The sequence below is a fragment of the Haliotis cracherodii genome, unplaced genomic scaffold (genome assembly GCF_022045235.1).
Source record: "Haliotis cracherodii isolate W230 unplaced genomic scaffold, xgHalCrac1.p SCAF_13, whole genome shotgun sequence".
NCBI classification, from domain to species: domain Eukaryota; kingdom Metazoa; phylum Mollusca; class Gastropoda; order Lepetellida; family Haliotidae; genus Haliotis; species Haliotis cracherodii.
Window position 1 is genome coordinate 4,887,489 of NW_027266268.1, and position 12,483 is coordinate 4,899,971.

Here is a 12,483-nt window from a genome sequence, read left to right on the forward strand (position 1 = left end):
CAGATATGTACACGGAGATGATTTCTTAAAAATGCTGACTTGGTTGATTGTATCAATCAATCACTGAGCACGGCGTTAAACAACAAACAAACAAAACATTGAAGTTTAGGAATTTTTAAAAAGTTACATCACGTTGTTAACAAGTGTTCTTATTGTCATGTCCCCTTGAAGATTCCTGGGTAGAATAGGTCTTCAGCAACACATGCCTGCCGTAAAAGGCGACTGTGTTTGACGTAATAGGCGACTAACGGGATCGGGTGGTCAGGCTCGCTGACTTGGTTGATGCATGTCATCGATCCCAATTGCGTGGATCGATGCTCATGATATCAATCACTGGGTTGTCTGGTCCAGACAGACCGCCGTCATATAGCTGGAATATTGCTGAGTGAGGCGTTAAAAAACAAACAAACATTTAATACGAATGAAACAGTTTCTGTTTCCAATATGAATTTGTTTATATGGCAGTGTGATTTATTGTTAAATGATGATTGTAACTGTATTCTATTGTTTCTGTTGAGACTCCGTGAAAGTTCATTGCATTGTATTTGGACAATGATTGTATGTTTGTTTGTTGTTTAACACCGCACGCAGCAATATTCCAGCTATATGACGGCGGTCTGTAAATAATCAAATTATAAATTAAATAAGGATAAGAATTTATGGATGAACAACTTCTTTATTACAATTAAGAGCTCTTAAAGCCGCTTTGAACATCACTTCAGTTATTACATATATTTTATTTTATATCATGATATTACTTCGGCAGTAAATCCATATTTTCCAAGATTTGAGTAAGCCTGGAAGATCATAAACACTCTCATTAAAGGCATTTTATGAGTGCTTCAACGTATGTGATGCAGTTCATATACTTTTACCACTTAGGTGAAATCCGTATGCGCAGTTGTGGTCCTGGCAAACCAAGAATCATAATCTTGCCAATCTTGGATTCGAACTAACGATGGTATGGATCTGCCACGGCCAAGGGACGCAACTCTGTCCCGCTAATTGCGTTTACAAGCACGACTGGGCGCCCCGAGACTGATACAGTTCACAATGATGCTAACGGCAACTGATGTGAAAGCAAATAATGTTGATCCCCTTTAGGCTAGAATGTCGAAACTGCTATATATAAGAAATTATTTCGTTTACATTAAAAAGATGGCAAAACAATTTGGTGCTTATGACCTATACCCAAGCAGCATGCATAGTGTTGTAATTCTAAGCCAATGTTGATTCGACGGTATATATACATAAGGTCATTATTTACAAGTAGAAACTGTATCATATTTGTATTTTGTGGTTTGTGAAATACCAAGTAACAGTTATGTCTTTATAGGCATTTAGAAGTAATTTGTTTTGTTTGTTTGTTGTTTAACGCCGCGCTCAGCAATATTCCAGTGAAATGTAATTTCGCATCTCGTGCCAGTTCAGTTCATTAACCATAGCGCTAAGAGTTAACGGTCGTGCTGTGAATATCTCATTGTATATGCTTTCCATGCTCTAGCTCAGTCACAGATAAACACAGCAATTTTTGTAACCATCCATTCTCCGGTCGGAAAATAAATATCACCACGCGCAGGATAAAATGAAGGAAAAGTCAGTTTCGTTAAAAAAAAGTATTCTCGCTGTATTTTATCGGAGAGATATTCGAAGAAGCGAAGTTACTGATCTTGGCGGTATTCTGTTGTGTAAACTCCACACTTCTCCCGTGCTTTAAGCTCTCTACACTGCAACAACAGTTGCGCTACGATTATGGCCCCTCATGATGCCGCGAGTCTATGAACATACACACATTCTGAAAATGTTAAAAAATGACCACGCTCGAGATGAAGAATTCTTGTTTATTTATATTTATTTTTTATAAATATCTTACAACCTATACGGTCCCTCTGAAGCTGAGCATGGGGGTAGGAAACACACATCATAGTATTTAACTCCGCTTTGAACAGTATTCCAGTTACATCAAGGCTCGTCAGCTTAATGTGGGAGGAAAGCCCGAAGTGATGCAGGTGTCCAGGTTACCACATCGGTGAAACCCACGAGCCGGGTTTGTTGCTGCCAAACCTAGAAACATAATATGAGCGAACCGGATTCGAACCCACAACCAGAGGTTTCTGGCGTGCCCAAGAGACGCAACTGTGCACAGCGAATTGGGGCGCCTTAAGACGCCTGGGTCTGCAGAATAATATGATGGCCTATAAGTTATATTCGAATGTTGTATGGCGAAGCAAGGAAGATAAACAACAAGTTTATGTGTTGTAAGTCTAAACTCCGGGGCAAAAGAAAGAATCCACTTGAAACTGGATTTGGCCCCAAAATGACAAACAAGCAATCAGCCAAGTCACTCAGTCCCATGAAGATTCCGGGTTTAGAACTGGTCTTCACTAATCATGTTTGTCGGAAGAGGCGGCTAACGGGTTTGGATGGTCAGACTCGCTGAAAATGGTTCATGCATCCCAATTACGTGGATCGATGCTCATGATGTCAGTCACTGGATGTTCTGGTCCCGATCATTTACAGACCGCCGTCATACAGCTGGAATATTGCTGAGTAGGCGTTAAACAACAAACAAACAAACAAAACACGAGCCTCACAACCAGATCCATTCTGTCGCCACTTACAGTGTAGCTCTTGGTTACCAGGGTTCTAGTCTAATCCGGAATATCCACAAACAGTGGTTAATTACGATGTCATCCATCGAATTATGTCTATTTTTTTTATTAAAATATCAAAATTAGTTATCAAAATAGAATGGAGATATAATACACTGCATGGACCATCGAGGATATTACAATGTTTGAAATTGCTGAATGTTTGTCATTGTTACATTATTAAAAACAACAACTTCAGATCTAGAAATCTAGTTAGGATGTAAAAAGTCACGTTTCCCCTTGTGTTTGTCTGTTTGTTTGTTTGTTCTTATATATTGTTTATATATTCCTGCTTATATGGTAGCGGTCTGTAAATAATCGAGTCTGGACCAGACAATCCAGTGATTGACATCATGAGTATCAATCCACGCAATTGGGATACGATGACATGCATCAACCAGCGAGCCTGACCACCATATCCCTATAGTCGCCTTTTACGGCAAGCATGGGTTGCTGAAGACCTATTCTACCCTGGGTCTTCTCGGGTCTTCTCGGGTCTTCCCGGGTCTTCCCCTTGTGAAATAAAGACAAATATGTACATAAAACACTGCGTCTAGTGTGTATACAGTGTGTATACATATTTCATACACGTTTTATATTTACTTATAAGCAGCAGAATCTCTGCTACTGTAAACAGTAGACGTAATTCAAAATTAACATATCGTTTTTAGTTTTTAAAAAAGTAAATTGCGCCATCCTGTCACTGGATTTTCTGGTCCATCACTTGATTATCTGGTTTGTGTCACCGTCCATAGCAGGAGTTTTGTTTGTTTGTTGTTTAATATTCCAGCTATATGATGGCGGTCTGTAAATAATCGAGTCTGTGATTGACATCATGAGCGTCGATCCACTCAATTGGGAGCGATGACATGCATCAACCAAGTCAGCGAGCCTGGCCAACCGATCCCGTTAATCGCCTCTTACGACAAGCATAGTCACCTTTTACGGCAAGCATGGCTTGCTGAAGACCTATTCTACCCCGGATTTTTTCGGGTCAGGAGTACTACTGTGGGGTGTCTGGCAACAAATACTTACTTTTTTTTATGAAAATTGTGTGGGTGGCGGCGTACTGGTAGGGCAGTGCATGCTTACCCTTTTCGTGAACACCTAGTGTCGTCACTGATTTTCACTGATCCATGAATATATTTTTCACCATGCATTCCTTTGCCTTTTATGCCTGGAATCTGTTTCCGCGGAGCCGCCTCCGTGGTCTTATGGTAGAGCGTCCGCCCGGAGAGTGGAAGGTCCAGGGTTCGATCCCCGGCCGCGTCATACCAAAAGACGTTAAAAGATGGTACTTGTTACCCTGTCTGGCGCTCGACATTAAGGGGCTAAAACAAAGACTGTTCGGCTCGGAGTCAGTATACTGTGTCTGAGTGGGGTATTCATGTTAAACTGCGGCATGGTATCTCAGTGAGCTAGCACTATAAATCGGCATCAGTCCGGACTAGTACAAGCAGCCACACACACGTGCATGCACGTCGCTATATAAGTGCAATAATTTTGGACGCGACGTTAAACCCTATTTCACCTGTTTCCGCGGAAAATGGGGGTTGATTATTCTCAAGTGTGTTTTTTTTTGTTTTTTTTATAACTATGTGGTACATGTTTGTATTAAACAACAACGATTATAAGGTTTGTGATACATAAGGTGCACACAACAACATTGTAACATTAGTTCCATGGTATAAACAGACATGTTTCCGTGATATAAATGAAATTATAGGCCTACATGTATTAGACAAAACAAAATTGACTAGTAATTTTGTTCATATTTTGGTCCAAAGGGTGGACACTAAGAACATGTTATGTATTTTTTCTGACTGTTTTTGGTGCTTGATTGTGTGGATGTCACGCGCAGATGGAATTCTCCTTTAAAACATCTGAAAGATCCATGTTTCTATCGGAGGTGGCATTTAATATTACTATATCACAATCAAATTGGTCTGTATAATTAATTGTGTATTTATATACATTACATGCGTTTTTTGTAGTTAATACAATTTGTGTAGATATAATATTTACTTTTATCTTGTTTGCGTGTTTGTTGTTTAACGCCGCACTCATCAATATTTTAGCTATGTGACGGCGGTCTGTAAATAATTGAGTCTGGACCAGAATATCCAGTGATTGACACATCATGAGCATCGATCTTTGTTTGTTTTGTTTGTTTGTTTGTGAGAGGTTAACTTTGGGGTCAACTTTGTCCTTTAAACGAGAATCATGAAAGGATTTTGTCATATTATGTTTGTTTGTTTGTTTGTTTTTTTACGCCGCACTCAGCAATAATCCAGCTATATGACGGCGGTCTGTAAATAATCGAGTCTGGACCAGACAATTCAGTGATTGACAACATGAGCATCGATCCACGCAAGTGGGATCGATGATATGCATCAACCAAGTCAGCGAGCCTGACCACCCGATCCCGTTAGTCGCCTCTTACGAAAAGCATAGTCGCCTTTTACGGCAAGCATGTGTTGCTTAAGACCTATTCTACCCCGGATCTTCACGGGTATAGTTTTATCTGACAAGTTTGTTTTCTATTTAATCTGTGATACTTATCTTACCTTTTTAATGTAGAGGCTTTTTCATTCATGTAGATTTTGCTCTCGTCAGTGTAAGGCCGAGGTATTAATGATGCGATGTAACACTTAAACTCACTCACTCATTTAATATTTTATTTAATACATATTGGCCTCAGGGTGTTCCCTTCATCTGAACTACGGTCGAGGTGTTAGAAATGCATAAGTATAAAAATATAGTCATAATCAGAAAATAACTGAAATATTGGGGTTTTTTTAAAGTGTGCGAGTACACTATTTATAACTCAATATATTACACACTTATTGTACATGTTGAATAACCTGTGGAAATATCAAAAGCCGATTGCTAGGCGTAACTCAACACACGTCTTATATATTGAGGATATATAAAATAATGTAGACATCCTTAATATGAGCCCTGAAAGTATCAGTTGTCAAGCGATTCTCATCAGTATGGAGAACAAATCTGGCAACAACAAAAAACGCCAAATTAACACCTCATTTTGTATGCCTTAATCAAGTTTAAAATTTACACATCAACACTTAGCATAAAGTTGTATACATAAGCCAAAGTTTGGCATCATTAACCCTTCATATTTGAAAACAAGTTGACTCAAAATCGGCGTGTTATGTGAATTTAGATGATAATCAATCTCATTTTAAAAAAATCAGATCTAAGTTTTCGCTGCCACTTGTTTCGCGATAGCGAGAACTAAGATCTGATTTTAATGAGATTGGATGATAATTGATAAAATTTGAATCGATGCAGCTGCTGAATTAAAAATGCTACAAAACCTTTATCAACAGATATTGCATGGGTATGTCCCAAACCCAAACCACAAATTTAGCCTAAATTTCCAAAACAGATTATTTGGAACCAAATTTGGGAATAATGTAGAAATCCCTAAAATAGGATCTGTAATGGTGACATTGCAAAAACAGTCTGTCAAAAATAACACGTCAAGTTTATGGTCCAAAATTACGTTTGAAGCCCGTTTGGAAGTTAAGGGGATATAGACGCTATAGATATCAAATATCGACGAGTCATGACTATATACATGCTGTTAAAAAAGAATTTCAACAATCCACGAGTCATAAAATCAGGTTATTCGTTGATTGTAAATAGCCAGTTTTAGATAAAGTCGAAACAATTCATTGTTTGTTTGTTTTACTGCATGTATTATTGCTGTGGTAGAATCCATTTACGTGTTCCTCGCCTTGTCCCGAAGGCGGGTAATACGATCTCAAGCAGTTTGGGTTCTGCAGTATTCTGTTTATCTGCAAACAATCCAATCAACAGAAAGATGAAAGCACATGTTAAGTCCCCGCCAGGTAACCAATCATAAGCGGCGTAAGAGCGCCTACCGACTTATATGGACCAATCAGATTACGTATTACGTATAGTTGACAAGTCTTCGAAAGCAGATGATGGCTCCAGGTGAACGGAAGAAATACTGACCAATTTATTTTCAAAATGTCGGTATCGGACAATACAGAGACAATTGACGGGCTTCCCAAGCAGTTTATTTCATCTTTGAGGATACTTTTTGAGATTCTGGACGAGAATCGGAGCGGATATGTTCGTTTGTGTGACATCGAATCGAGGTGGAGCGAAAATGGAGTCAAAGGCTTACCCACAGGTGTCGTTGAAGCTTTGAGAAAAGTCACCCCGTCTGACGGTTTATTGAGCTTTAGTAAGTTTGTGTCCGGTTTAAGATTAGCGTTATTGAAACATAAGCCTGTCACAAGCCTCAGCGGAAAGGAGAATCGTGGCCCGGGTCACCACATCCCACGGGGTGACGCCCCTAGGGGGAGGGGGGACGCACCCCCACGAGGACACTCCCAACCCCCACCCCAAATCACGAGGGGCTATCCGTCACAAGCCCCTCCAGCAACAGCTGCAGTTAAACCTAATAATGCTGCAAATACAAATTTTAGAAGGGGCTATGGACACCCATCTCACAGTGAAAACATTTACAGCAGTGCACATGAGTTGTATAGGGTGCCCCCAAGACCCGACCGGCCAACTCAGTATAGGAAATCTACCGATTTGGCACCCCCAGACGTACCGCCGAGGGAGAAGTCGAAAGGGGGACGTGTATTGAATGAACTTAAAAACTGGCAGCGAGAACGTTCAAGTGCTGAGCCAAGAGATCCGAGATTACAAACCAACACTGATAAACTAGCACCCACTAACAGCAGAGTCGACCAGTATGCTATATATGGTGAGTAGCTTCACAGGCATTTTTTAAGAAAAATAATAGCCACTTCACAAGTGAAATGAAAAATATCTGTAATAACTGTTAACATCTGTGAATAGAATATTTTCTATATGTTATGTGTGGGTAGAACTTCATTTCATTAGTTCAAAAAGTTGTCCATTTGTAAAAGTTTTATTAAATATCTCCTTGATAATTTGTGCATGCTGATGCCAGCACGTCACTGAGTGAACACGTATTTGATTAATTTGGAAAGTACAAACATGTATATTTAAGTGTGATCATGCTTATCGATGATATTAAATTTAGTTTCTGTAGCTGAATGTTGACAACCTTTGTTATTGTAAACAATTTCAAACATGACTTTAGACATTATGTTAATAAGCAACATGATATTCATCGTTGGGTCAGTTCTTGGTTTGGTGGCGCCATACTCATGGGCTTCACCAAAGTGATAACTGTCGGAGACCTAGATCACTTCTGGCTTACCTCCCACACCAAGCTGACACATCGGGATATGACGGAAAGAATATCATTATCAAGATTTTCTGTACTTCTAACTGATTATTGTGGAACAAAATGCAAATGTGCCATTTTGGCGCAAGGATAAGTTCCTAGAGGTTTCTGTTAATGCCATGATAAGAGGAAACAAAAACTATGGAAAAAGAACAAGTCAATCATCTGTATTTACAGACCGCCGTCATATTTCTGGAATATTGCTGAGTGCGGTGTTAAACCACAAACAAACATATATTCATGCATACTACAAGACACTTAACACATCCAATACACAATGTCATAACCATACAGTGCACATATACATCCAATATACAATGACATAGCCATACAATACACATACACATCCTATACATAACGCCATAGCCAAACAATACACATATACATCCAATACATAATCAAATAGCCATACAATACACATATACATCCAATATACAATGACATAGCCATACAATACACATATATATCCAATACACAATGACATAACCATACAATACACATATACATCCAATCCACAAGGACATAGCAATACAAAGCACATATACATCCTATATACTATGACATAGCCATACAATACACGTACACATCCAATCCACAACGACATAGCCATACAATACACATATACATCCAATACATGACATCGCCATACAATACACTTAACACACGGGTATGGTGCTGACAAAGCTAGAAACATAATCGGGTGAACTGGGATTTGAAACCCACAATCATAGGTTTCTGGCGTGCCCAAGGGATGCAACTCTGCACTGCGAATCGCGGCGCCTTAGACCACTGGGCAATCCGTGCCCCCCAATACACAATGACATAGCCATACAATACATATATACATCCAATACATAATGACATAGCCATACATTACACATAGCACACATCTAATACGTTATGACATAGCCGTATGATTCACATGACATCCATCTAATATACAATGTTCACGACAAACAAATTTTACAAAAACGACATAGAAGGAGCTGTTACCAATAACAGAAGGGGGAGGGCCACAACTTTCTTCAGGACACCGAGCATGTCCAGTGTGTAAACCCTGTGGCCAAATTATCTTTCCCCAGCTTTTTCTGGAACAATTATAGTTAAATGTCAATCCTAGGCCCTACCACAGTCTATCAAATTTTGGGTCCCACAGCATGGATAGTGTTCAGGACATTTAAATTCCGACAAATCATTTGTCTGCAGCTAGTCAAGGCCTGTTAAAACAGAGGGGTAAAAAACTCTCTCCCCATGTTTTTTAAAGGCACACATTTAAAACCGTTTTATTACTTTAACACCTTTTAATGACAGAAGAGTTTGTGCAGATGAGTCAACATGTTGAATACTTGTAACACAGCGCTGAAACCTCTTGCCGCTCGCATGCAACGCTCTTCATAAATCAGTCGCTCTGGGTAACCTAATATGAAGATTCTCTATCAGTTTACATTCTGAAAGTAATAATCCTGTGTATCAACAGTCCTGCAGAACGCAGCGCAAACATACGCCTGGAATCTCATGCAAATATTCTCTATGGCAAAGATGAATTATTTCTCAGTTCCCTGATCATCTGTGGGTCTGTTGTGTGGTATAAAGTCACATATCATACAGCAGTTGCATGATAATCATACAGAACTCTCCTATGAATAATTCCAAGTTGTGTAACTGTGTTCAGCTTGTTGGGCTCTGTGTGGCATGGTTGGTGGGATGTCTTTACGTTTCATTAGACAAACGTGTAGTTGTCATTTTTTACAGTTTCATTTGTCTCAAGTTTTTATGTAATCTTTGTTTATGAAATGTGGTTCTGACTGAACAGATCTCATTATTTTCCAACACTGTTTTGTTGACATATGAAAAAATAACATGACCAGTAAAATGATACTGGAATCTTTTTAAACATAGGTGCAAAAAATAATAATTTGTCAACCTGTTGACCTACATTTTGAAATTCATGAAATTTGTGAACCCATTTATCTTATTCAGGGTAGACACAGATACTAGTCTGTTAGTCCAAGACTAGTGAAAATGTGGAGGGACGAGTTTTTTTTAAAAATCTAGTTATTTTTCGCTAACCACTCATCCAAAATGAGATGCAGATTAACTGGATATTATGAGAGGAGTGATTTAATTCTCTGTTGATAATGTCTTTCACGACTGTTCATGACATGAAAACATGATTATGACATAGTCCGTGAAAGGTTTAGTACTGAGTTTCTTAACTCCATGGAATTATCGGTGTCATCTGTCCCCATCATTCAGTAGGAACGTCCCTTTTATCATATTTGGGCATCCCCCTTTGGGGATTCTGAGTAGGAATAGGTCCCCAGCAACCTGTTCTTGTCATAACAAGGAACTTAATGGATCAGGTGGTCATGCTCGCTGACGGGGTTGATCACGTCATTGTACCCGACAACGAGGTTTTGTTGCTCCAAATATCAATCACTGGATTGTCTGGTCCAGACTGGATTATTTACAGAGAGCTGGCATATGGCTGGAATAATGCTGAATGCAGCGTTAAACAACAAACAAACTTTAATGAACTTCTAAGCCTGTCTAAAGCCTCTAGTAAAATATCCTTTCGTCAGATAAGCCTAGATTATGACAGCGTTATGTCAGGAGTAAATACTACTTAAAATTGTAAAGGACAAGTTCGGGCTGGTACACTCATTATAAGGCTGGGTCATGGGCATGGAAGATTTTAAACAAGATATTTAACTTCAAAAGAAAAATAGAAGGATAAAAATAACAACTCCATACAATATATACGAAAATACTTATCCTGGTACGAAAGTTTATATACTACACGAAAGAAGTTATAGAACTCCCAATGTTATCATATGACTATAGTTATTCTGTTATGGCTTGTTGGTATTGCAACACACAGCCTTCCAATTATGGGTGTTTTACCTCGTTTTGAGAAGTATACAAAAAAATAAATTATACCCGATAGGGGCTGCTTTGTTTACCAGATAGGATGATTAGTGTGATAAAATATGATTATTGTTTTATTGTTTTATGATTGTATCAGCGTGTTTGACTACAAGGAGCTAACATTGCCAGCATTGTTAGACCTCATAGCTGTTGTTGACCTGGTATCGTGACATGGCCCCCAGCAGTGTCTGTAGTTTGTGGTCAGTTGACAGAACATGCCCCAGGCCGAAACTAATTCAGTACTTGCAATTAACAAACAGTCCTATATTCCCAACACACTGACTTGAGATTGCTGTTTTTACACCTCCGAACATACTAGCAGCTAATAACAATTCTAAAAGTCATTAATTAGTCATTAAGCTGTCATAAAAAATGAAAGGTCATAACGATTGTTGTAAACACGTCAAGCATTTTGTTTTTACAGCTAAAGATTCTACCAATGAGGTAGCCCCGGAAAGATTAAACAGAGGTATTTTGAAATAGCTAATGTTAATGCTAGCTTTTATTTACTTGATCTTTTGTTCTATTCTTTAATTTAGATGGTAACAGTTTGAAATTACCTGTCGCATCTATAAACTGGCTTTATATTTTGTTTTGTTTTCAAATTGTTGAGGTGAAGATTCATTTTAAACCAAAAAATTATGAATATTGTACTGTTTAAGTGTCTAAATGAAAATTCACATAATTCATTACTTATACTATTACTATCATCATCATCATCATCATCATCATCATCATCATCATCAATCACTGTAATGACACTGTAATTTCTTTAGAGGATCACTTTTAATGTTTTATTCTTAACATTTTTACCTCAAAAGAAGCACAGAAATTAATCAGTTTTGTCACGTTAATAGAAGATTGGTGTAGTGTTTAGATATAGAAATATATACATCAAGTTTTGCTGGTATATACTGATATATAAATCATAATTTTGTATCTTCTGCCTAGCATTTTGATCATTTATTCTAATCTTGCTTGGTTTTTTTATCGGTAACCATGGTAACTGCTTATTGTTGCTTTTTTAGTGCTTAATAATATTGTGTGCTTTCTCCATTTAGTCACTTTCAGGTAGATATGGGTGCTTGTTAAATGCTTTCTTGAGTTTATTTATAAGGGTTCCTATCTGGAAGTTGTTTGTTATACTGTCTGTGCTTTGATATAACATTTCATATCATATTCATGTTCATTGGCATTGTGACCCGATGATGAAATCGACAATGTTACTTAGTTTGATTGTGGGTTCGAATCCCAACTCACTCACTCACTCACTCACTCACTCACTCAATATCAAGCTGACATTTCATGCAGTGATAAAACTCATTTCCTGTTCAGAGTGCCGTCAATTTCACTCAACAGACCTACATCCTTCAAACAGCTGTCAGATAGACATCTACAGACAAGATGCGTGTAATGAAATTGACGAGTGTAATGAAATGAACATGTCCTGGTGTGTAGGACAGCCTGAGGCTGTATGATTGATACCTGCCACAATACCCTCTATTTCCTCTTGTGTAATGCTTGTCAGTACAAAGTCCTTATCAAGCTCATGTGATCTTGTGTTTGGCCTCTTTTCTTTTCACCTGTGGATGTATTAGCTGTAAATAAAAAGAGCGTTCACCTGTC

The 12,483-nt window shown here is 38.4% G+C and overlaps 1 protein-coding gene across 2 annotated transcripts in view; it reads left to right on the forward strand.

Annotated features, from left to right (window-relative positions):
* The first annotated feature begins 6,610 nt into the window (after window positions 1-6,610).
* LOC139458767 (suppressor APC domain-containing protein 2-like) overlaps window positions 6,611-12,483 on the forward strand; it is a 29,740-nt gene continuing 23,867 nt past the window's right edge. The window contains exons 1-2 of one of the 2 annotated variants that reach the window (XM_071240181.1): window positions 6,611-7,419; window positions 11,282-11,326. In XM_071240181.1, the coding sequence (XP_071096282.1) occupies window positions 6,669-7,419; window positions 11,282-11,326 (796 nt within the window). In that variant the 5' untranslated portion in view covers window positions 6,611-6,668. The remainder of the gene's footprint in view (window positions 7,420-11,281; window positions 11,327-12,483) is intronic. The other variant, XM_071240182.1, reaches the window with a different exon arrangement.